The sequence below is a fragment of the Diabrotica virgifera genome, chromosome 1, assembly GCF_917563875.1.
Source record: "Diabrotica virgifera virgifera chromosome 1, PGI_DIABVI_V3a".
NCBI lineage: Eukaryota > Metazoa > Arthropoda > Insecta > Coleoptera > Chrysomelidae > Diabrotica > Diabrotica virgifera.
In genome coordinates this window covers 127,268,165-127,294,145 of record NC_065443.1, presented here as the reverse complement: position 1 = coordinate 127,294,145, position 25,981 = coordinate 127,268,165, and the positions used below count along the sequence as shown (strand labels likewise).

General features: G+C 33.7%; 1 protein-coding gene across 2 annotated transcripts in view; it reads right to left on the bottom strand.

Annotated features, from left to right (window-relative positions):
- Positions 1 to 23,742, bottom strand: part of LOC126892360 (tubulin glycylase 3A-like) — a 48,932-nt gene extending 25,190 nt beyond the window's left edge. For both annotated transcript variants that reach the window (XM_050661881.1, XM_050661888.1), the window contains exons 1-3: positions 23,504 to 23,742; positions 12,085 to 12,269; positions 9,751 to 10,140 (exon numbers count right to left, since the gene is read on the bottom strand). In XM_050661881.1, coding sequence (XP_050517838.1) covers positions 9,751 to 10,140; positions 12,085 to 12,269; positions 23,504 to 23,727 — 799 coding nt within the window. In that variant the 5' untranslated portion in view covers positions 23,728 to 23,742. The remainder of the gene's footprint in view (positions 1 to 9,750; positions 10,141 to 12,084; positions 12,270 to 23,503) is intronic.
- Between the last annotated feature and the right edge of the window lie 2,239 nt (positions 23,743 to 25,981).

Genomic DNA, 25,981 nt, shown 5'->3' with positions numbered 1-25,981 from the left:
ATACAACCCCGTCTGACACCTCTTTGTATTTTGCATATTTCTGTTGATTTTCCATTTATACAAGCTGTCGCTGTTTGACGCCAGTATAATTTTTCTATGATTCGTACATCTTGACTATCAACTCCTTTATCCTTTAATATTTTAATTAATTTGTGATGTTGTACTCGATCAAAGGCCTTCTCATAGTCAATAAATACAGCAAAGACATCTTTCCTTTGATCTTGGCATTTCTGCAATAACATATTTAGTGCAAAGAGTGCGTCCCGGGTTCCCAGTCCATTTCTGAAGCCAAATTGTGTTTTATCCTGGTCTTCTTCACATTTATCTCTGATTCTCCTGTGAATGATATGTAGAAAGATTTTAAAAGTGTGGCTCATAAGGCTTATCATTCTATAATCGCTACAGTTTTTTGGACATTGTTTTTTTGGTAGGGTTATGAATTCGGACTTTAACCAATCTTCAGCGATATCACCAGTCGAATAAACATCATTGAAAAGTTTGACTAGTATTCCAATGTTTTCCTCATTTATGAGCTTTAACATTTCTGTAGGTATGTTGTCGGGACCAACGGCTTTCTTGTTTTTTGCCAATTTTATAGCATGTAGTATTTCTGATTTCAGTATTTCTGGTCCTTCACCTTCATCTAAAGTCTCCAGTTCTTCGGGTCTAGATTAGATTAGATTAGATTATGTGAGGTCGTTAAGGCTATGAAGCCTCTCAACACTTCGACCTATAGAGATCTTTTGTGCATACCTTAATCTAGTTAAACTCTAGGATGCCAATACTTCTGATGAAATTGATTAGCATCCTAGGTGACTTGTTTCCTATGTCAGAGGGCGTTAGGGTGACCTCTTCTAGGAATTTTAGTCGTTTGCAGAACAACGCTACGCAATTGCATAGGATGTGTTCTGCCGTTTCTTTTTCATTGTCACAGAAACGACAGTTCTCACTATCGGATTTGCCCATTTTTTTGAGATGATATCTCAGAGGGCAGTGCCCAGTGAGAAGGCCAGTGACCATTTTTATATCTTTTTTACTCATTTCGAGAAGGCGGTGTGTTGCACTAGGCGACACCTTTATGAGCCTTTTTGCTTGCCTTTGTCCTGGTGTGTTGGACCAGTATAATTTTAGTTGATTGAGTTCCCAGGTCCGGAGTTCCTCTCTGATGTGGCTTTTTGGTAGTCCACAGAAGGGTTCTGGACCTTGGAATGGGGTGTTGGCCCCTTCTTTTGCGAGGGTATCAGCTTCCTCATTTCCTGCAATTCCCTTGTGACCTGGCACCCACATCAAAGTTACTTTGTTGCGTTCCGCCAGCTTCTTAAGGGATTGTTTACATTCCCAAACCAACTTTGACTCACAAGTAAATGACTTTAGAGCCTTTAAGGCAGCTTGGCTGTCTGATAAAATGAAGACTTTTGCCCTACGAGTGTCTCGGTTGAGACATTCTTGGGCACTAATCTGTATGGCATGTATTTCTGCCTGAAAGATAGTTGGGGCGTTTCCAAGAGATTTGGATAGGCTGAAATTCGGCCCAGTAACTCCCACTCCTGCCCTTTCATCTATCTTAGATCCATCCGTATACCATGCGAGTGAACCTTCCTCCAGTTTCGGTTCAACTGTTTCATTCATTTGGTGGTTTTTTATGACCACTTCAAATGGTGTTTCAAAATCGAATTTGACTGGCATGACGTCTGTCGGCTTATCCTTAGAATTCAAAGGAATTTCTTCCAGGATTTTAAGATGGCCCTGTAGATCGCCAGGTTTCATTATTTGTGTCTGTCGCAGCTTTAAGGCGGTGGCTACTGCCTCCCTTCTTATGCAGAACTGCAGGGGAGGAAGGTTCAGCATCGCCTCTAAGGCTGCCGTGGGGCATGTTGACATTGCCCCTGTGATTCCCAGACAAGCTAGCCGCTGCACTTTTTGCAGCTTGGCATTAGCTGTTGTTTGTTGTGTTTTTGGCCACCATACGAGTGATGCATATGTGACCATCGGCCTAATAATCGTTTTATATGTCCAGAGAGTCATTTTCGGTTTTAGGCCCCAAGTCTTTCCAAATGTCTTGCGGCAGGTCCAACTTGCCACCAAGGCTCTGGATAAGATTTTTTCAATATGACTATTCCAGGTGAGTTTTTGATCTAGGGTTACCCCCAGATATTTTACTTCTCTGGAATAGTCTAGTGTGATGCCATTCATAACTGGAGCCTGTAAATTGTATTTACGTCTCCTTGTGAACGGTATGAGAGTCGTTTTGCTAGGATTGACATTTAAGCCCTCCTTCGAACACCAGTTTTTGATTTCGTTCAGAGCAGTTTGCATGAGACTAGATATAGTCTGGTCATGCTTGCCCCTAATTGTAACAACTAGGTCATCTGCGTAGCCTTGAGTTGTAAAACCAGAAGCATGCAACTTAGTAAGGAGGTCATCCACAACTAGAGACCACAGCAGGGGCGATAGTACTCCCCCTTGAGGGCACCCCTTTACTGCTGTCACAGTTACAGACTCTCCCCCAATACTAGCTGTGATGATTCTGGTTTTTAGCATGGACTGAATCCATTGTATTAGTGAGGCTTCAATGCTCCTCTTTACTAGTGCTCTTTTTATAGATTCATATGAGGTGTTATCGAATGCTCCCTCTATGTCAATGAAAGCGCAAAGAGCTATTTCTTTTGCCACTATTGTCTTTTCAATGTTTCCAACAAGAGAATTTAGAGCATTTATAGTGGATTTGCCTGTCTGGTATGCAAATTGATGTTTGTGAAGCGGTTTCCTAATTAGAGTTTCGCTTCTTATGTGGTAATCTACTAGTTTCTCCATTGTTTTTAGGAGAAAAGAGGTGAGGCATATAGGGCGATAAGACTTTGGTTCGTCCGTAGGACGTTTCCCCGTCTTTGGTATAAATACCACTTTTGCGTCCCTCCAAGTTTTTGGAATGTGACCCAGCACAAGGCTTGCTATGAAAAGCCGCTGTAGTTGCGGCTGCAGTTGCGTAAAGCCTTTTTGAAGTAAAGCAGGAAAAATTCCGTCTTTGCTCGGGGATTTAAAAGGTTTGAAGCTTTTAACAGCCCATTCGATTTTGTTTTTTGTAAAGATTTTTTCCGCTAGCTGTCTGCCGGATCTATTGAGGCCTTTTGGGGCCTCTGCCAGCTGGATGCTTTGCGGTTCATCTTCTAGTACTTGTTGAGAGCCAGGAAAATGAGTCTTTAAAAGCTCTCTAATAGTTTCCGTTAGACTCTCAGTGTAGTCACCATTCGGCTTTTTAATCAGTCCGATTTCATTTGAATGATCTTTTGAAAGAACCTTTTGGAGTCGTTGTGCAGGGGCTAATTCCGTTATCCCTTCGCACAGTTTTTTCCAGGAGTTCCTCTTTGATTTCCTGAGTTCTTTATTGTACTCAGTAAGGGCACTTCTGTAGGGGTCCCAGCTACCTGTACGTTTTGCCCTATTGAAGAGTTGTCTGACCTTTTTTCTAAGTTTAGCCAACTCTTTGTTCCACCAGGGAACATCTCTATTGGTTGTCTTACGTTTCAATGGACAACTTGATTCATATGCCTTTATTATGGCATTTTGAAATTGTCCCGAGGCTCTATCTAGATTTTCCTCTGTGTCAAGCGACGTATCGAATTCCTCCATTTCGCTTTCGAGACGCTCTGTATAAGTGTCCCAATCGGTCTGTTTTGGTACTCGATACTCCTCAAGGCCCTCCTCAGATGCGCCCAGGTCGAACCTTATGTGTTGATGGTCCGACATTGAGGCTTCATTCGAGACGTGCCAGTTGTATATATTATTTGCTATAAACGAACTAGTTAGGGTTATATCAAGAACCTCTTTCCGAATTGCGTTTATGAATGTGGGTTTATTACCTCTGTTGGCAATATCTAGGTTGTTAGTAGATATGTAGTCTACTTTTCTAATTCCTTGCATTTATCCTCCATCCATTTTTCTTTAGCTACCTTTATCTTTTGTTTAATTCGTTTCTGTTTTTCTTTGTATTCTGTTTTGTTATCTTTCAGTTTTCTTCTCTGCTCCATCAATTCCAGGATTTCATCAGTCATCCATTGTTGTTTTTTGTGCCTCTGCATCGTTGTTGTGTATTTTTCCATTACTTTCCAGGTGAGATCTTTAAACGTGTTCCATATTTCTGTATTGTTTTCATTTGTTGCATTCTTTAGCTTATTATTCAGGTCATTTTCTATTAGCGTTTTGTTGGATGCTGATATATGTAATTTTGGTGTTTTGGGGCTTTCTTCGACTTTTTTGAGCTTCAATTGGATGTCAACTATTAGAGGATTATGGTCTGAACCGATATCTGCACCAGGATATGTCGTTGATCTCTTGACACCATTCTTAAATCTCTTGTTTACTAGAATATAATCTATCTGATTTCTAATTATATGAAGTGAGTTATCTCCTGGTCCCTTCCATGTATATAATCTTCTTTTGTGTAATTTGAACCATGTATTTGCGATTATCATGTCATGTTCTTGACAGAACTGATATAATCTATCGCCTCTTTCATTGCTCTTCCCTAGTCCATATTCACCTATCAGGTCAGATCTTCGTCCTTGACCAATTTTCGCGTTAAAATCTCCAATAATATATGTGATTTCGTTCCTTTTTAGATGGTTAAGTGTCTGTTTTAATTAACTATAGAATGATTCAACATCATTGTCATATTTCTTTTCTGAAGTAGGGACATATATCTGGATAACATTGACATTAAATGGTTTACTATTTAATTGGAATATCGCTAGTCTGTCGTTCACAGGTACAAAATTTTTAACATATTTCTTGAATTTAGATGTTATAAATATGCCAACTCCATTCCTGTGATATACGTCATCTTCTACACTTCCAGAATAGTATAGTGTGCCTTCATCTTGTTCACATGTTCCCGCTCCAGGCCAGCGGAGCTCACTGATGCCCATTATATCAATTTTTAAGCGTTTAACCTCTTGAACTAAGTTACCGAGCTTGCCTGCTGCATAGAGGCTTTTAACATTCCATGTGCCTAATCTGATTGTACTGCTAGACATTTTTAAAGTTGTCGTACTTTTTAAATTGTAGGGTTTCGTGTGGTGACGACCGTGAAGGCCCTACAGTCTGGTGCGCACCTTTCCGAGATCCATGATCAGTAATACTCTGATTATGTTTGGATTGCGCCATGTTAACTTTACTCGGGAGAAATAATTGGAGTGGTTTCCCGTTGCCTTCCCCAATTATTTTTCTGGTGCATTAGGTTTACTCCTGTGGGTTGGATAATCGGCACACATATTCGTAATTTGGCACACATATTCGTAATATAATAAAGAATGGCGGTACAGAGCCCAATTTTAGAAATATGTTGGTATGTGGAAATTACTCTATAACTAAATAAAATATTGAAAAGAGGAGCCTGTACCGCCATTAAGAAAGAGAAAAAAATACACTTTCTTCGAATAAACTTTTTTATCCCGTGCCTAGATTTTGTGTCACATTGGAACTACTAAAAATCGATTTTTTATAACAAGAAATCGAACGTCACTGACTTGGCAACATTTCGCGCCTATGTGTATAAAAATTATTGTTTTTGATAGTGTAAACGTCACTGTCAGTGTCGAATTACCGACACACTGTTGCCTCACTTTTGAAAGTTCGCAGAACTTTCGCAATCTTGGACCGCGTTTGTTGCTACCTGTTGAGCGCTACTGTGTGCTCTTAAATATATTATAAATATGCTTAACAACATGGTTTATTTTTGATGAATTCGACAGTTACTTGATGTAAATTCATATTATCTAATAATAAAACACTGAATACTTTTGTTTTCAATATTACCACAAAATTTATTATAAATTAATGTCACCACAGCTGTTTCGACAGAGTATCACAAGAAGAAAGATAGACGCCACTGAAATGTTCTGTTTGACACGAATGTTACGAATTCCTTGGGCCAACCCTAGGACAAATAATTCAATTTTAAGAGAGCTAAAAGCTAGCCAACGATTCTCCAGTAAAGTCCATCTCCAACAATTAAAATACTTTGTACATGTGATGAGAGCAAACACAGAAAACATGGAAAGACTCATTATACAAGGAAAGGTGGAAGGCCGAAGTTCACGAGGAAGATCCCCAACAAGATGGATCGATCAAATTACAGGAATATGCAAAAGACCTATGCATGAGTTAAAAGTATATAATGAGCAGAGACAGAGATCTTTGGAGACGGACAATACACGACATAACTTCTACCACTACACTCCCTCCGGGGGTCAGGATTGAAGAGAGAAAACTTAATAGGTGAGGAGTTAAAGCTGGTTGTTTCAAGTTGGTCATTCAGAATTATCTCTGTATTTTTTAATTTATTAATTTCCGTAGATTCTAATAAAAATAGCTTAAGGCCTTTATTTTGGATATGAAGAATTTGAAACTGTCCATTAAAATAATGATTATGATCTAGAATGTAAAGTGCGTACGTAGAATCTGCTTTTCTATGATTTAAAGCCCTTTTGTGTTCTGCTATGCGTTTGTGAAAGGTTCTACCTGTTTGAGTGATGTAAGTGTTTAAACGGTCACCACTGTCTTTATAAAGAATGAAAGAGGAAGAGAAAGAAGGAGCATGAAGCGTAGGCAAGAAAAGAAAGAGGTGAAGGAGAAGCGTTGGTAAAAGGAGAAAGAGAACCGTAGATAAGAATAGGAAGAGGAAGAACAGAAACGTAGAAAAATAGAGGTATAAGTCATGAATAGTTTATCTTTAATTCACGAAAATTTTAAGTTTACGGTAAGTTTTTTTTTGAAAAATGGCTTTGGCAGAGCCAATTAGCCAGACTTGTTTCTGATTGATTGCAGATTCATAGTCATAAATTTCTTATAACATAAGTACATTCTACAATATTATTTTTATAGATACATTGGTACATTGTGTAGCTTTTTTTTATTTTGTTTTTTTTAATTATTTTACTGTTTTTAATATATATTTTAATTTGCACGAAACACTTTTTTTCACTTCTTTTTTTTTCTATTCTTTTTTATTTTTGTTCCTTTTTTTTATTTATTATTTTTTTTTGTTATTATTTTATTGTGTTTTTTTAATATTTTTTTTTATTTTTTCAAACCACATTAACAAATTATGCCTATTTATTACATATTTCGTTTACAACTTGTATTTACATAATTTAACATGTTTATATATAAGATGAAGAATTTCCATATCATTTGTAAATATTAAAGTATTAAGGTTTATTGGGAAAAAACATTTTAAATCTTTTAATTCCTTATAAGGGTCGTTTATGTTATTTATGTTTAAATGACATTCTAATATGACATGTGTTAGATCTCCGATTTTGCCAAAAGTACAATTGGGAGTATCTGCCAAGCCGATTCTATGCATGTAAGATGCCATAAAAGCATGATTGGCTCTCAACCGATTAATGGTCTTTATAAAATGTCTGTTATATTCTGTGTAAAACCATCTTTTTGAGAATATCCTAGGGTTACAATGAGCAAAATTTGAGCCAGTATTACATTCTCTGTAATGCAATTGCCAATTATTTTTAAGTTTTTGGCTGCTAAAAGTATCAATATCTGAAGCTGGAATTAAATTTTTGTTTATTTTTTCTCCGATCACATAAGCTGATTTAGCAAAATTGTCAACTATTTCATTGCCTTTTATTCCCGAATGGCCCTTAATCCAAGCAATTGTTATATTTACTCCTAATTGTATAATTTCAAACAGAGTTTTAAGAATATTCAATTCAATGTGATTTATGTGTTTGACTGTTTGAATGTTACTCAATCTGTCCACCACGTTTTTACTGTCAGTAAATATAACATAATAATTGCTAGTTGGATTCAGTAGTACATACTGAATTACTACTAGAATAGACCAATAGAAAAAAAAAACAGAACGATATAAAAAACGATTTAGAAAATAACATAGACATCGGATTTTCAAAATGCCTTCATATATTAAAAAGAAAAAATTTACAAGGGCTCCTATCCTAGCCTATCCATGGGAAGATGGAAAATTTCTGTTGTATTGTGATGCTTCTCAGCATGGTATTGGCTCCTTATTATAACAAAAGCAGGAAGGTAAAAAAAAAGAATGTGTGTGTACTTCGTACGCACGTAAGAAGTTATACTTCTATTATATGATTTCAACGAAATTAATATACTTTAAACAGTTTATTTATATTTTATTTAAATATTAAACTAATTTTAGTACTTACTACTTCTCAAAAATTTTTATTAAAACAGTGCCAAAAATTAAAATAATAAAAGAATAAAACACACAAATAATTTCTGAACAACGTAGGAAAAATTTTATCTAAATACGTATTTTCTAAAAAAAATTATATAATAAATAAACTTACAATCATAAAATGTATAAAAAAATAAAAAATAAAAGTTTCCATGTGGGTTCGAACCCGCTTATCAGCGCAGTTAGTATTGAAATTCATTCACCTTAAACTTTTACCCACGGAGACCATGTGTCATCATGTGTGAAGATAAACTAACTAAACGGATTAAACTTTTGACGGTTCTGAATTTAACCAAATTATTTTGATTTTGAATTAAAATTATTTAGAATTGAAAGAAATATTAAAATACAACAAAACATAGAGTAAAAAACAATATGGGCCGGTTGTTCGAACTCTAATCAACAATGATCACTATCAAATATTTAATTACTGTCACCAACTGTCAATATCAACTTTGGTTGGGTTGCTGAAAACATAATTGATTATAATTATGAGATTAGTTAATCAATTAACATAACAATTATTAACATAATTGTTTAACTAATTTCATAATTGTAATCAATAATTATGTTTTCAGCAACCCAACCCAAAGTTGACATTGACAGTTGTGACAATAATTAAATATTTGATAATGATCATTTTTTATTAGCGTTCGAACAACCGGCCCTTAATTAGGTGAATATTCATAGAAATTTTGATGGTAATCAAATTATGTAAATCAAAGCATTGCAAACTATTTATTTTGGTAGGTTCTTTTTAAATTTTTCAAATAGGTAGATACCTATGAAATTTTTTATTAGGATACTGAAACATTTACAATTATTACATACCTGTCGCTTTTAAAAACTATTTAAAAAGTCACTACAATATTATAAACTTGCTTTTGTCTCTGCCATCAAAACAATAAAAACTAATATACACAACATTAATTTGTTTATCCAAAATCTCTATATTGAACAATTATTGACAGATGATTTTAACACCCAATCAGATCCCGTATAAGGTTTATACCATACTGTCGGTGTGCGCATGCGCCCAGTAAAATGAAAAATGTACCCTCGTGCCTAAAGAAGTATAACTTCAAAAAATTAAGTCATATTTTAGTAAAACAATAGGAAAGGCTGAAAAGAATTCCTGCATTACAAAAGCAAGATCGGAACTTTTGTGACTAGAAGAATGGTATTTGATTACTTTCGTAATATTTCATCACTTGAATTACTTTTGGATTAAACTGATAAATAGAGACATAGAGACAGCATTTATTCAAAAGATGAAAACGAAAGGCAACCCAAACAATTCTCAATTACAATTCAAAAGGCAAGAGAGATATGGAAGGACTTCGAAAAAGATTGTCACAGTACCCTTGTGCTGACCTAACATGCAAGATGAGAGCTCTGTGGTGAAGAAGAAGAAGAAGAAGAAGACGAAAAAGATCAAGCTATGGAAAATTTTAGATAAATTCAAAAATAAAAAACTACATTTTTCTGTACTATTACGTACTTCTACGACTTACCCAAAACATAAGTTCGAGGAAAGTTAACACTTGCAACTCCATTTTCGTTATACCAGTAGGATTGCTGCAGTAGTAAGGCCAATCCCTCTTTGGAAGCATATAGGGACCTACTAAATCTATTCATCAGTTTAAACGGATTTGCTCTATGTTGTAAATCGCATTGGTCTTTGCGCATGCTCCAGTAAAAGTCGACGTCATAATTTTGCAACATTCTGGAAATAATCGTTTTCTCGCATTTTTCTTCGTATGATTGTGTAGACTCCCAATCTTGTTTGGCTGGTAGATTGCTGGTGACGTCATCTACTGATGCAAACTTTTGTTTGACTGCTGGTTCTATTTTTTCTAGCCAGTTCCTTTTGAGAAGTTCTCTTCGTATAACGGGCCAACCACCTATAACAGAATATGAAGAAAAAGATAATTTGATATTGTGTTACTCCTCTAGAAAAGTAGGTAACAAAAATTCTGGAATTGTATTTCCAATTACAAGAATTTGTAATAATATCTCTCTTATCTAACAGTAGATCTTCATTTCTAATTTTGACTTTCTGATTCCAATATAGACAAAATCCCAATATATACAGGGTGTCCCAGACTAATTTAGCCACGCTATATCTCTTAAACGAATAAATATTTTCGAATAAGACAAAAAGTGGTTTATTCTACTTGTAATACACTTTAATATGGCGTAGAAAAAAATCATCCCCTAAATATTCATCCCTTAGTTACAACCCCTAAGTCTAATGTTTTTAATAGCACCCTGTATATTTTTTATAGTTTTGAATGTGGTCTTCTATCGTCTATTCAACACATGTTTTGAAAATAAAATCGGTTCGTAAATAACCAAGAAAATATCAGTTTAGTTTTGTTAATTATGTGTCCCAGACTAATTTATCCAGGTTATATTTTTTAAACGAATAGAGATTTTCGAATGGGACAAAAACTGATCTATTACATTTTTAATATACTTTAATATGGCACAGAAAAAAAAGTATCCACTAAATATTCATCCCTTAGTTAGAACCCCTAACTTTATTTTTTAAATAGCACCCTGTAAGTTAGGGATGAATATTTAGGGAATGATTTTTTTCTACACCATATGAAAGTGTATTACAAAAATGGAATAGATCAGTTTTTGTCCCGTTCGAAAATCTCTATTCGTTTAAGAAATATAGCCTTGATAAATTAGTCTGGAACACACAATTAACAAAACTAAACTGATATTTTCTTGGTTATTTACGAACCGATTTTATTTTCAAAAAATGTGTTGAATAGACGATAAAACACCACATCCAAAACTATAAAAAAATATACAGGGTGCTATTAAAAAAATTAAAGTTAGGGGTTGTAACTAAGGGATGAATATTTAGGGGATGATTTTTTTTACGCCATATTAAAGTGTATTACAAGTAGAATATACCACTTTTTGTCCCATTCAAAAATCTCTATTCGTTTAAGAGGTATAGCGTGGCTAAATTAGTCTGGGACACCCTGTATTAGACAAAGACATAACATTCTCATGGAATGTCTAAAGCGAAAAGGACTCGACAAAAATTATATTAACGTAGTGAGAAATCTATATTGGAACCAACAGACTGTTAATGGAAATAGCACGGATGTGCAACAGATAAGTAGAGGAGTGAGACAGGTCTGAATACTTTCACCATTACTATTTGATAAATACTTCGAAGAGTTATTTACATAAGCACTAGAAAATTGCATAAAAGGAATCAATATAAATGGTAAAAATATAAATAATATTCGTTATGCCGAAGATACAGTCATTATCGTTGAAAGTGAGAAAGACCTGCAGATGCTACTAAACACAATTTGTGATACTGGAGAACAGTTTGGTTTAACAATAAAAATAAGCAAAACAAAAACCATGGTTATCAGTAAGAGGGGTAAAGCCATAACAAGGATGCATATAACAATTGAAAATATTGAAAAAGTGGACAAAATGAAACACTTAGGAGTCTGGACTACAGAAGATCTAAATCCGAAATCAGAAATTCGATTAAGAAGAGCAACCAAGAGCAGCATTTTTGAAGTTGAGCTGTTATATCCACTCTTCTCTTCTTTATGGTGCTGAAGCTTGGACAGTTAATGTTGACTTTGATGAGAAAGCTGGAAATTTTTTAGATGTAGCTTCTTAGGAGAATTTTGAAAATACCATCGACGGGTCACATAGCGAAATGGTGTTGTACAGAATAAGAAGAGACAGAGAATTTCTCTTCTATATTTTACATATTTCAGTGAATATCTTGTTTTTAAGATCTTGATCAATTCCAAGTATTATTTAAAAATGTACGTAATAAAAAATAAATATTTTCTTACCTCTAATGGTGAAAATCTTATGATCTCTTGTAGCCAATTCCATGGTTCTTCTGAGCTGCAGCAGTTTATCAGAAGTAATCGTTATTTTATATTTGCCTTCAACATAGCTGTTTGATTTATTGGTACTGCTAAAAGTATGTAATGGGTCTTCCTTGGGGTTTTTTTGATTATCGTGTGATGTTACGCTAAATAAAAAATGAACTTTTTTTAAGTTTCTTGTCATGTTAAAACATTACTACATATTCTTATATTATAGCATAGTAATTCAAATTCTGATTAAGGTAGCGAGTTGTAACAACTCTTCCACAATACCAGTGGAAGGATGCGGCTATGCCATATACGAGTCTTGATTCTGTCTTAACTCTTGTACTGAAAATTTCTATTAAATACCTACCACATTCAACAAATTTCCCAAAATCAACTCATCAACCCACCTGCCAAGTGATGAAATTACCCTCAGCATGAACAGACATTCAAGAAAATGGCCCTGGCCGCTCGCTCCTACAAAAGTAGCGGTAGGATTCAAGTACAGCAGGCGAGGGTGCGAAAAAAGAGGCTACCAACAATGACACAACGCTACACGTAATTATAATAATGTATGTAAGTACCGTATCAAAAGATGAGATAATGACGGTACTGGTGAAAGAACTAACTAAAACGTGTCACTGGGGATATTATAGAACCTCAGTGAAAAGAAGAGGAAGACCAGGTAAAACTAAAATTAGACAACATTATCCACCATAAAGGGAAAACAGAATCGACAACTGGAAGAATACATCTATTGATACATAATAAGAGTTATGTTAGACTGAATAAGATATGTAATGTTGTTCTGAAGCTATTTCCTTGTGGCATTTTTCTAATCAACTCTTTTAAATTATAAATAAGCTACAATTTTACTAAAAAAATATTTTATTAACGTTTCGACGTCCAAATCGGATGCCATTGTCAAAATACAAAATATTAATAAATCAAACAAAAATGTTGTTACTTAGTAAAAATTCTTCTAATAATTTGTTTAATCTGACTCATTTATATCGGCAATTCAGACATATATATTTTAAAGTAGAAGACTTTCAAATGATATTGCCAATATTTATGAGTTGCGTTCCTGGGACGACTTTAGTGGAAGATAATTTTACGAGGTTTTTTTCTTGGTTTTCCCCGTGATTTACTATGGAATCTCTAACACGAGAATTTTACTGTCACCGTTGCATGTGGTTTACTTTTTAAAGACAGAACACATGCTATGATTTTTTGTGACGGGTATTCTTGAGTTAAGGTTGATTTCATGTAATCGAATGAACTATCTTTCAGTAAAGTCGTCCAAGGAATGCAACTCATAAATATTGGCAATATCATTTTAAAATCTTCTACTTTAAAATGTATAATATATTATGTATGAATTGCCGATATAAATGAGTCATATTAAATAAATTATTAGAAGAATTTTTTACTAAGCAACAACATTTTTGTTTGATTTATTAATATTTTGTATTTTGACAATGGCATCCGATTTGGACGTCGAAACGTTAATAAAATATTTTTTTTAGTAAAATTGTGGTTTACTTCCCATTTAAAACAGTTGATTAATAGGTCCGGATCCCGCGTATCAAAAAAAAGTTGATTAATAGCAAGCTGAAAATTTGTTAATAGCTTAACGGTGTCTAGTCGGATAAATTTTAATGTACGGGAACACTGGAACAGCGGAAGTTTGAATTGTGGAACAGTTTAAAAATTTGAAACGTCAGATTACGAAAACGTCCCATGTATTTTGTCGGACAGAACATCCAATTATTGATTTGTTACCCTTTCATTAAACTTATGCAAAAATCAGACTGCTTTTACTAACCAACATGATTCCTGTCATTTGACATGTTCTTCGTCTTCCACTCATTAAAATGCCCAGTTGGTGATAAACACCAGTCTGATTTTTGCATGACAGTTTAATGAAATGGTAACAAATCAATTGGAAGTTCTGTCCGACAAAATACATGGAACGTTTTCGTAGTCTGACGTTCCGAATTTTTAACCTTTTCCACAATTAAAACTTCTCCTGTTCCAGTGTTCCCATACATCAAAGTTTGTCCGACTAGACACCGTTAAGCTATTAACAAATTTTTAGCTTGCTATTAATCAACTTTTTTTGGTACGCGGTATCCAGGTCTATAATGGCCGGTTTCACCAACGACAAATACTAGTTTATTCTATGATTAAAGTTATTCGACCAATAAACTGACATTTCTCCATTTTACTAATGTCAAATAAGACTTATTTTATTAATTTATCAATTAAATACTTACCCTTCGAATAAATTGGCAAGTTAATATCGCTGTAAATATTTATAAGAAAGTAAATTCGTCAGTTTAACTTTAAATTATCAAAATTATATTGAAACAAAATATAAATATAAACGTCTAATAAATTTTATTCGATGAATAACTATTCATTGATTTATTTGTTGTTGGTGAAACGAAACCTATAGTCCATTCTTTCACGGTTTTTGTTCTAAATTTTAAAGTACCGCTTGGATTGACATGAAATTTGGCATACATATAGCTTACATGTCAAAGAAAAAAAGTGATATTGTGCCGATGTGTGCTTTTGCCCTGGGGATGACTTTCACCCCTTCTTGGGGGTGAAAAAATATATGTCCAAAATAAGTCGGGAAATGGGTAAACTGACTAATTTTAAGTAACTTTTGTTCTATAGAATTTTTTGCCAAGTCTACACTTTTCGAGCTATTTGCAAGTGAATATGTTCATTTTTCAACAAAATAACCACATTTTTAGACGGGTTTTCGCAAATAACTCAAAAATTAAGTATTTTGTCGAAAAAAACGTTCTTAGCAAAAATATAGCCTATAAAAAGGTAAAAAAATGGTGTACGCGTTAGGTCTCTGGATCTCGTAGAACCAGAGTTATAGCCAATGAAAAATAGATTCATATTCTCCAAATTTCAAATAGAATATTCGACGTGAAATATCCAAAAAACTTAACAATTTTTGGGGAAAACCTATTATAAATTTTTTAAAGTATTTAAAAAAGCTTTATTTCTGTTTTTACAAAAAGTTTCTAGCATTAAATTTAAGCAAGTTACGCTCATAATAAAGTTGGTAACTTTTTTTTGCAAAAAAAAAATCGGGAAGACCCGCCCTAATTAGCAACTTAAATTAAATTAATCGTTACCGCTCCACAAATGATTTTACTTAGGTTGTGTTTATATGATCTGTAAGTTTCATCGATTCAAAGTGCTTATTTTTGAAAAAATTTGGTTTCAAAGTAAAATTTTTAAAAATTTAAATTTTGAAAAATATGCTTTTTTCAAAATAACTTAAAAATTGTTAGAGATACCAAAAATCTCGAAAAACAAAAAAAGTTAGATTGGCTTTTCTGAATATCATGTATTTTTTTGTTTTTTCTGTTGTACAAAAATTGATTAAGATTTGGTGTTTCTAAATTTGCATACATTCGTGATCAGTGACTCGTTTAACCCCTTTTAACTACAGCCCTTTCAATAATAAGGACTTTGAACCGATGAAACTTACAGATCATAAAACAATATATACAGGAGTCAAGAAGCTTATGAAGTCCTAACGATTAAGTTCATTTAAGATATTAATTAGGGGGTGATTTTCTCGATTTTTTTACCAAAACCAAAAGGAACTAACTTTATTTTGAGCGTAACTTGTTTAATTTTGATGCTAGAAATTTATTTTATAAAACAAAAATGCAGCTTTTTTTAAACACTTTAAATAAGTTGTAATGAGTTTTCCCCGAAATGTGCTTCATTTTTGGTTATTTCACGTTAAATGTTTCATTTGGAATTTGACGAATATGAACCTATTTTTCATTAGCTATAACTCTGCTTCTACTAGGTGTAGAGACGTGATGTATACACCATTTTTTTTTAAATTGTTACAGGCTATATTTTTGCTAAGAATGTCTTTTCGACAAAATACTTACTATTTGAGTTATTTGCGAAAAACCGTCTAAAAGCGTGGTTATTTTGTTGAAAAAATGAACATATTCACTGCCAAATAACTCGAAAAGTATTGACTTAGTGAAAAAACTCTATAGAACAGAAGTTACTTAAAATTAGCCAGTTTATCCATTTGCTGACTTTCTTTGGACGAAAATTTTTTCACCACCAAGAGGGGGTGGAAACCACCCCAGGGCAAAAGCACATATCGGCACAATATCACTTTTTTTCTTTGACTTGTTAGCTATCTGTATGCCAAATTTCATGTCAATCCAAGCGGTTCTTTACAATTTAGAGGTTTTGCAATATTTTACCGTTAAAGAACGGACTACTAAGGTCCGGTTTGGTTTATGTTTTATTTTTTGATTTATTCGTCGAATAAAATTTAATAGACGTTTAAGTTTATATTTTGTTTCAATATAATTTTGATAATTTAAAGTTAAGCTCGCGAATTAACTTTCTTCTAAATAATTACAGCCAGATTAACTTGCCAATTTACTAGAAGAGTAAGTATTTTTTTGATAAATAAATAAAATAAGTCTTATTTGACGTTAGTAAAATAGAGAAATGTCAGTTTAATGGTCGAATAACTTTAATCATAGAATAAACTACTATTTGTCGTTGGTGGTCCCGGCCCTAAGGTCCGGTTTCACCAACAACAAATAAATGAATAAATAAATGAATAAATGAATAAATGAATAGCTATTCGTCGAATAAAATTTAATAGACGTTTAAGTTTATATTTTTTTTCAATATAATTTTGATAATTTAAAGTTAAACTCGCGAATTTACTTTCTTCTAAATATTTACAGCCAGATTAACTTGAAAATTTACTCGAAGAGTAAGTATTTTTTTGATAAATAAATAAGATAAGTCTTATTTAACGTTAGTAAAATGGAGAAATGTCAGTTTATTGGTCGAATAACTAATCATAGAATAAACTATTTGTCGTTGGTGAAACCGGCCCTAAAAGATGTAATCTGAAAATTATCCAGGCGCCTGCACCAGAAATTACAATAAACTTAAGACAGAAAATCCTTCATAGGTCGGAATTCTTTCCGGTTCTGTTGGAATTTTATCTAGATAAGCGGGAAGGTGATGAATTGTAGATTCTCCCATTGTCTGCTATTTATCGGCCCTCTTTATAAATTTGTAAAAAGCTCAGGCAATAGATAGTCACCAAGGATTCTGCATTCCGAATTATAGAGAATTTTCTCTGTGTCTAGATAGATGTCGCTAACGCGTCTGTACGCGTTTAATATTTTATTAATTTGCATAGTTGGACAGCCAGGTTTAGTTCGCTTCGGGATACAGCACAGGCGGCTCTGAAGACACAAAAAGTAGAAACCTGGATCAGCCGATGGTGGTGGCCCCGAATGGAATGAAATCTAAAGCTATCTTTCCTTAAAGATAAACTTGTTGAAACCTTCTATGAGGAAATCGATGAGTAAAAAAATATTCCACAAAATATTTGGAGCTCTAAACAACCAAGAGCAGTGGCGCAAAAGTTGTAACTTCGAATTATACCAACTCTATGATGAACCAGTCATCGTAACGTACCTCGAAAAATCTCGAAACAGGTCGATTTTTATTTTTAAGTTATGATATTGTGGCATATATGGTATACTAGTGACGTCATCCGTCTGGGCGTGGTGACGTAATCTATGATTTTTTTAAATGAGAATAGGGGTCGTGTGGTAGCTCATTTGAAAGGTTCTTCAATTCTCTATTCAGTAATGTAAACATTTACATAATTATTTATACAGGGTGTCTTTCTACTTCTTTTTTTGTCAAATAATTTAATTTAATAAAAAATTTTTGGACACCCTGTATAAATAATTATGTAAATGTTTATATGACTGAATAGAGAATTGAAAAACCTTTCAAATGAACTACCCCACGACCCCTATTCTCATTTTAAAAAATCATCGATTACGTCATCACGTCCAGATGGATGACGTCGCTAGTATACCATATATGCCACAATATCATAACTTAAAAATAAAAATCGACCTGTTTCTGGATTTTTCCTTAAAGTCGCCGGTTTACGAAATAACGAATTTATTCCTTTCATTTCCACCATACTGTCGGTGGAAAATAGTGTCACGCACGCTTGATTAGCAATTAAAAAACAAAGGAGTTGTGAATATTGTATTGCAGAAAACTCTTCGGGATTTCATCAATCGATGTTTAAAGAATATCTACCTACCTTGGCAACATTCAAATTTTCAGTTGTTCACATAGTTTTTGAGGGTTAAAAATGGTCGATTTCGCAATTTTTCAATTTTTAATCGTTTATATATCAAAAACTATCATTTTTAGAGAAAAGTCACTAAAGACCTTTTCTGTTTGGAATGATCCAAAAAAACCTAAAAAAACTTTTATCATGCAAAAAAAATAATTTTAGGAAAAAAACAAAAAAAAAACGTTTAAAAAATGTTTGACCACCTTTTGGTCCTGGCAACATGCAAATTTGTTAAAAGGAGTCCTTTTTGAGTAAGATTGTGCAAAAAATCCGAATAAGAATATTTTTGCTAGCGGATGCGCAATGGCTTTCTGGACTAATTCCACTATAGAGGAAAAACAGAATCGACAACTGGAAGAATAGATCTATTGATACATACATAGGTAATAAGAGTTATGTAAGACTGAATAAGAGATATTATTATAATCTGAAAATTATCCAGGCGCCTGCACCAAAAATGACAGAGATAAACTTGTTGAAACCTTCTTTGAGGAAATCGAAAGAGTAAAAACATACACTGCAAAATATTTGGACCTCTAAACAGCAGTGGCGCAAAAGATGTAACTTCGAATTATACCAACTCTTAATGAATCAGTCGTCGTAACGTACATTGAAACACAGCGACTCAGGACCCCGATTTTTGACCCTTCGCTTCGTTATCGAACGTATTCGCTTCGTATCTGTTTAGTGTACAGATAGCGAATGATCGATAACGAAGCGAAGGATCAAAAATCGAGGTCCAGGACCTCGATTTTTGACCCTTCGCTTCGTTATCGAACGTATTCGCTTCGTATCTGTTTAATATACGTAGCGAATACGTTCGATAACGAAGCGAAGGGTCAAAAATCGAGGCCCAGGTGGGCTAGACACATAATACGAATTCCAGATAACACGATCGCTAAAAAGCTAACCACAGGAATAGCCCAGTAAATGAACGGGAAATTCGGCGATACCGTGTAATTTTCAGGGGCAGCTCCGAATTGCATGAAAATTTGGATTTAGGTTCTACTTACCCTCCACTTCAAAGTTGAAATTGTGCCGTTGGCTGCTTTTTCTTTGGGGGTGACAGTCACTCCTTCTCGGAGGTGAAAAAACATACGTTCAAGATAAGACCGAAAATGGATAAATTGACTGATTTTAAGCAATTTTTGTTCTATATAGTTTTTCACTTAATTCAATACTTTTTGAGTTATTTGCCATTGAAAATGTTGATTTTCTGACAAAAAAACTAGGTTTTCAGACGGTTTTTCGCAAATAACTCAAAAAGTAAATATTTTATCGAAAAAAATATCCTTGGCAAAAGTGTAGCTTATAAAAAACCCAAAAAAATGGTGTATCAGTAAAGTCTATCAATCAAATAAAAACAAAGTTGTAGCTCATAATAAATACGTTCTTATTCGTCTAATTCCAAATCAAATATTTCAAGGTGAAATCACCGAAAAATTAAGCACTTTTCGGGAAAACCCCATTTAAAATTTTTTAAAGTGCTTATAAAAAGCTTTGTTTTAATTGTTAACAAAAGTTTTAGCATTAAAAATAAGCGAGTTACGCTCAAAATAAAGTTGGCCCTCTTTTTTTTTGTAAAAAATCATCAAAACCTCGCCGTGTTTAGCTCCCAAAATGAAATTAATCGCTACCGCTTTGCAAACAATTTACGTAACTATCTATTTTTTATATGATCTGTCAGTCTCACCGATTTAAAGTGTTTATTTTTGAAAGGATTATAATTGAGGAAGCTTGAATGGGTCACTAATCACGAGTGTATGCAAATTTTGAACAGCCATATCTTAACGAATTTTTGTCTTACGGAGAAACAAAATGAAACTAGCATGTTTATAATAGCAAAACCTACATTGTTTTACTCCCTAAGATTTTTCTTATCACTAATACTTTTTAAGTTATTTTGAAAAAATGAAATTTTTCAAAAATTTTTATAAAAAACTTGTTTACTATAAAACCAAGTGTTTTCAAAAATAAGCACTTCAAACCAATCAAACTTACAGATCATATAAACAATACACATGCAGTTAAAATAGATGGTAAAGCCAAACGATTAATTTCATTTAGGGTGCTAAATAGAGGGAGGTTTTCACGATTTTTTTTTACCAAAAAAAGGGGCCAACTTTTTTTTCAGTGTAACTCGTTTATTTTTGATGCTGTAAACTTTTGTAAAAAACAAATAATAAGCTTTTTTCGATACTTTAAAAATTTTAATAAGGTTTTCCCGAAAAACGCTTCTTTCTTCGGTGATTTCGCGTTGAAATATTCGATTTGGAATTAGACGAATAAGAACGTATTTTTCATGAGCTACAACTTTGTTTTTATTTGATTCATAGACTTTACTGATACAACGTTTTTTGGGTTTTTTTATAAGCTACACTTTTGCTAAAAATATTTTTTTTGATAAAATATTTACTTTTTAAGTTATTTGGGAAAAACGGTCTGAAAACGTAGTTTTTTTGTCGAAAAATCAACATGTTAAATCGCGAATAACTCGAAAAGTATTGACTTATGTAAAAAACTTTATAGAACAAAAGGCGCTTAAAATAAGTCAATTTGTCCATTTCCGGCCTTATTTTAAACACGCGTTTTTCACCCCCCGAGAAGGGGTAAATGTCACCCCCCTAGTAAAAGCAACCATCGGCACAAATTCAACTTTGAAGTGGAGGGTAAGTAGAACCTAAATCCAAATTTTTATGCAATTCGGAGTTGCCCCTGGAAATTACACTCCAAAACGGTCATTTATTGGGCTAGAAGACCTGTAGAAAGAAGAAACAGAGACCGACCGCGATTTAGGTGGCTAGATGAAGTTGAGAGTGATGTAAGGGTACTAAAAATTAGATTAAGTATTTTATATGGGAAATAAACCACAATTTTACTAAAAAATGAATGTATTAACGTTTCGAAGCCCAAATCGGGTTTCGTTGTCAAAATACAAAATAATATTAAAATAAACAAAAATGTTGTTGCTAAGTAAAAAAATTCTTCTAATAATTTATTTAATCTGACTCATTTATATTGGCAATTCAGACGAATATTATACATTTTAAAGTAGAAGACTTTAAAATGATATCGCCAATATTTATGAGTTGCATTCCTGGGACGACTTTACTAAAAGATAGTTCATTCGATTACATGAAATCAATCCCAACTCAAGAATATCCGTCGCAAAAAAAATCATAGCATGTGATCTGTCTTTAAAAAGACAACCAAATGCAACGTTGACAGTAAAATTCTCGCGTTAGAGATTCCATAGTAAATCACGAGGGAAAACCAGGAAAAAACCTCGTGATACTATCCCGACATCGTAAGTATTTGGTCTTACATTTAATTTACTTTCAAAAAACTAGTACCAAATTCTGACTTTAATATGTTTAAATTATAAATAATATTAATAATACATAGATATACAATAAGTAATACCAAAATATAAAATTTGTACTAACTCGATATGTTATTGACTTACTAATCATGGTATTTTCTTTCTACTGATTTCCTCTTTCAGTATGGGTAACTACATCCTACTGCATTCTACCGAGGAATTTGCGACACAATTGGTTTCATTTAGCATAATTAGAGACGCTCCTTTGATTTTTCTCTTTTTACTATCTGATTCTTTCAGGACTATACTTGAATCTCTCCGCTGAAATATAATATTCAAGTATAGTCCTGAAAGAATCAGATAGTAAAAAGAGAAAAATCAAAGAAACGGCTCTAATTATGCTAAATGAAACGAATTGTGTCGCAAATTCCTCGGTAGAATGCAGTAGGATGTGGTTACCCATACTGAAAGAGGAAGTCAATAGAAAGAAAATGCCACGATTAGTAAGTCAATAATATATCGAATTAGTACAAATTTTATATTTTGGTATTACTTATTGTATATATATGTATTATTAATATTATTTATAATTTAAACATATTAAAGTCAGAATTTGGTATTAGTTTTTTGAAAGTAAATTAAATGTAAGACCGTTGATTGATAAATACGGTATATTTATCAGTCAACGGTAAGACCAAATACTTACGATGTCGGGATAGTATCACGAGGTTTTTTCCTGGTTTTCCCTCGTGATTTACTATGGAATCTCTAACGCGAGAATTTTACTGTCATCGTTGCATTTGGTTGTCTTTTTAAAGACAGATCACATGCTATGATTTTTTTGCGACGGATATTCTTGAGTTGGGATTGATTTCATGTAATCGAATGAACTATCTTTTAGTCAAGTCGTCCCAGGAACGCAACTCATAAATATTGGCGATATCATTTTAAAGTCTTCTACTTTAAAATGTATAATATACGTCTCAATTGCCAATATAAATGAGTCAGATTAAATAAATTATTAGAAGAATTTTTTTACTTAGCAACAACATTTTTGTGTATTTTAATAGTATTTTGTATTTTGACAACGAAACCCGATTTGGGCTTCGAAACGTTAATACATTCATTTTTCAATAAAATTGTGGCTTATTTCCCATAGAAAATACTTAATTATAAAAATGCCACAAGGAAATAGCTTCAGAACAACATTAAAATTTAGATGATGGCAACAGGTCCCCAGAAACCAACCAGGATCCACACAGGATTGTCAAGCCAAAGATGATAACGACGATGATTTATTATGGTGTCGATGGCTTTATCTTTTCCTCTTTCGGTCCCAAGGACATTTTTCTTCTTCTTCTACGAAACTACAGGCCAAATTGAGACTTGGCCTCCTTTATTTGTTTGCTACAAACTTTTTAGTTTGTGACTGCTCTTCTCCATACACGGACTCCTAAAAGGGTTTGTGCATTGCTGCTTACTGTGTCTTCCCAGCGCTTTCTTGGCTTTCCAACCAGTCTCTTGCCTTCACTCTGGCATTCAGTGCTCTTTTTGGTAGCCTATCCTCTCACATTCTTATTACATGTCCGGCCCATTGCAATCTTTGTATTCTAATGAAGTCTGACAGGGGTGTTTCCTTACTAAGTTGATAAACTCTCTTATTAACGAGATTATTGATTACGTGATTAGGCGTTTGGGCAGGTTTATAGGTGCTCTTTTTCTGATTTTCATTCAGAACCTCAAATGTTCCCAGTTCAAGCCTGAATAGATGCTCCAAGGAATATTAAAAGGTAGAATGACATTTTATTGACATAATTTTGAAAAAGTATCAATCTGAACAGTGGAAAACCTGAATGTAAATATCTACTTACCCATAACTGGGTGATGCCGAAGCTGGTTTACTAGGAACTAACGGGGTACAGCATATCGGAATAGTTTTATTTTTTGCTTGATTGTCGATAGTAGTTATATTTTCTTTTTTCCCAATAATTTCGGTTCCCATTTTGTGACGTTTCTGGATGACTGTGAAGTGTGAAAGCGATTTTGATTTTCTAGGCAACAGATAGCCGCTACGGCTGCTGTTGCCTAGCGACATCGTACTCAGTTCTTCAGCATTTTATAAATCGCCGAAAGATGGGGACACTAATACTGTTCGTAATATCTAAAATAAAAATAATTCTTTTAGGCCTGGATCCCGCGTACAAAAAAAGTTTATTAATAGCAAGCTTAAAATTTGTTAATAGCTTAACGGTGTCTAGTCGGACAAACTTTGATGTACGGGAACACTGGAACAGGGGAAGTTTTAATTGTGGAACGTGATTTTAATTGTGGAACTTGTCATCCTGACAATTTATAATTGTGAAAACTAGCAGGTTGTTTTTAAGTTTATTCGATAGCAAACATAATATGTGAAAAAATGTTTGTCCGGCAAATATGTTGGGCATTTTAATAAGTCTGATACCAGTGCCAATAAAACATAAACACACACACAATAAGTCTGATACGTAGAACATGTCAAATGACAGGAATTATGTTGGTGATAAATAGCAGTCTGATTTTTACATGAGAGTTTAATGAAAGGGTAACAAATCATTTGGAAGTTCTGTCCGACAAAATACATGGGACGCTTTCGTAGTCTGACGTTCGAAGCCTGTAACCTGTTCCACAGTTAAATCCTCCCCTAAATCCAAAGGTAAATCCAGCGTTCCCGTACATCAAAGTTTGTCCGACTACACACCGTTAAGCTATTAACAAATTTTCAGCTTGCTATTAATAAACTTATTCTTGGTACGCGCGATCCAGGCTTATTTGGACCAGGCTCGTCAAATATGATATTTAAAGATGGAGTTCCTCCAAATAAAATGATATTTTTGTATGGTGAAATGATTGTGAAAAGTAATATTAAGTATCTTAGATCGGCATTAGAGATGGGGATAGTAGATGGTGATGCTGCGGTTGAATTAGTGTTGGATGGATGAAGTGGAAGGAAGCGAGTAGTATGTTGTATGACAACGAATGCATCTGGCGGAAATTAAAATGTTTAGATGGATGGGTGAAAATGACAAAAAATGATGAAATTGAGCAGGAGTATATTAGGGGAAGTCTAGGGTGGCACCAATTGATGCCACTTTAATGTTCCTGAAAGGAGTAGAAGAGGAACATCAAAGAAGTCCTGGGGGAGACTACTAAAAAGACATGAGGACAAGTTGGTAGAGGGAAAGTGATATTGATATGACCCAAGATGGAAATTTATGAAAAAATGTGATCAACCTCAGTCATGTGATGGCCTCCCATATGGAGGCCATGAAGAGAAAGGAGCAGCCTAGGAATATCGCAATGAAGATGGTATGATGACTTAAAAAAGGCGGCACTAAATTGGTATCGGCTAGCCAAGAATAGAGAAAATTAGATAAGCCTATATAAGAGCAATTAGATAAGCCTATATCTAAAAGATAGGGAACGGCTGAAAAAAAGGAGAAGTAAAAAAAGAGGGAAGTACCTATCTAGATAGACTCAACTTCTTGCATGGAATACGATCACTAATCACTGAGAGACCATCAGAGACGGGAAGAAAATCAGGGACACAATCTTATAGATCTCAGTGTGACTTCTTATTCTAACCCTAATAGTAGTAGTAACAGTACTAATAGATAGATAGTATATAGACAGATTGTTATATAAATAGATATACAGATAAGTAACAGCGGTCGTACGGGTGGAAGATAGTGAAACAAACCAAGTAGAAATTCAAAGAGGAGTCAGATAGGGATGCGTGCTATCGCCAAAAATTATTTAATATGTCAATGGGAAAGTCCCCGTAGCTGGCTGTATACCATAGTTAAAAAACCATACAGAAGTAAAAACTTCTTTTGTATATTGGTATAAAAAGTTTTTTTAAAAAACATAAAAGTCCTCCAAAAGGATTTGCGAAACGTTTTCAATCTGAATCAGATCATCCTCAGTGCCTAGAACGAAGTATTTCCACGTTAAAATGAATGCAAAAGGTTAAAATTGTGACTAGGTTATAGAAAAATGTGGCAATACTTACGTTCTGCTTCGTAAAAGAAACTAGCAACTTTTTGAAAAAGGTTACATCGATACTAATGGTTTACATAATAATTAAGTGATATTTGTAGCGACTCCAAGTCGATGTTACAAGATGAAATGTGCTAGGAGTGCTCAAAGGGCAACATGGTTCCCTGCTCGTTAAGAACTTGTGGTTCTTGCCAGTTCAATGGACACAGACCAACAAAAGTGAAGGAGATGACAATCTAATTATCAGACCGAAGTGACATGACAAGATAGGTAGTCAATTTTTGGTTATGAATTTCAAATTATTATTGTTGTTT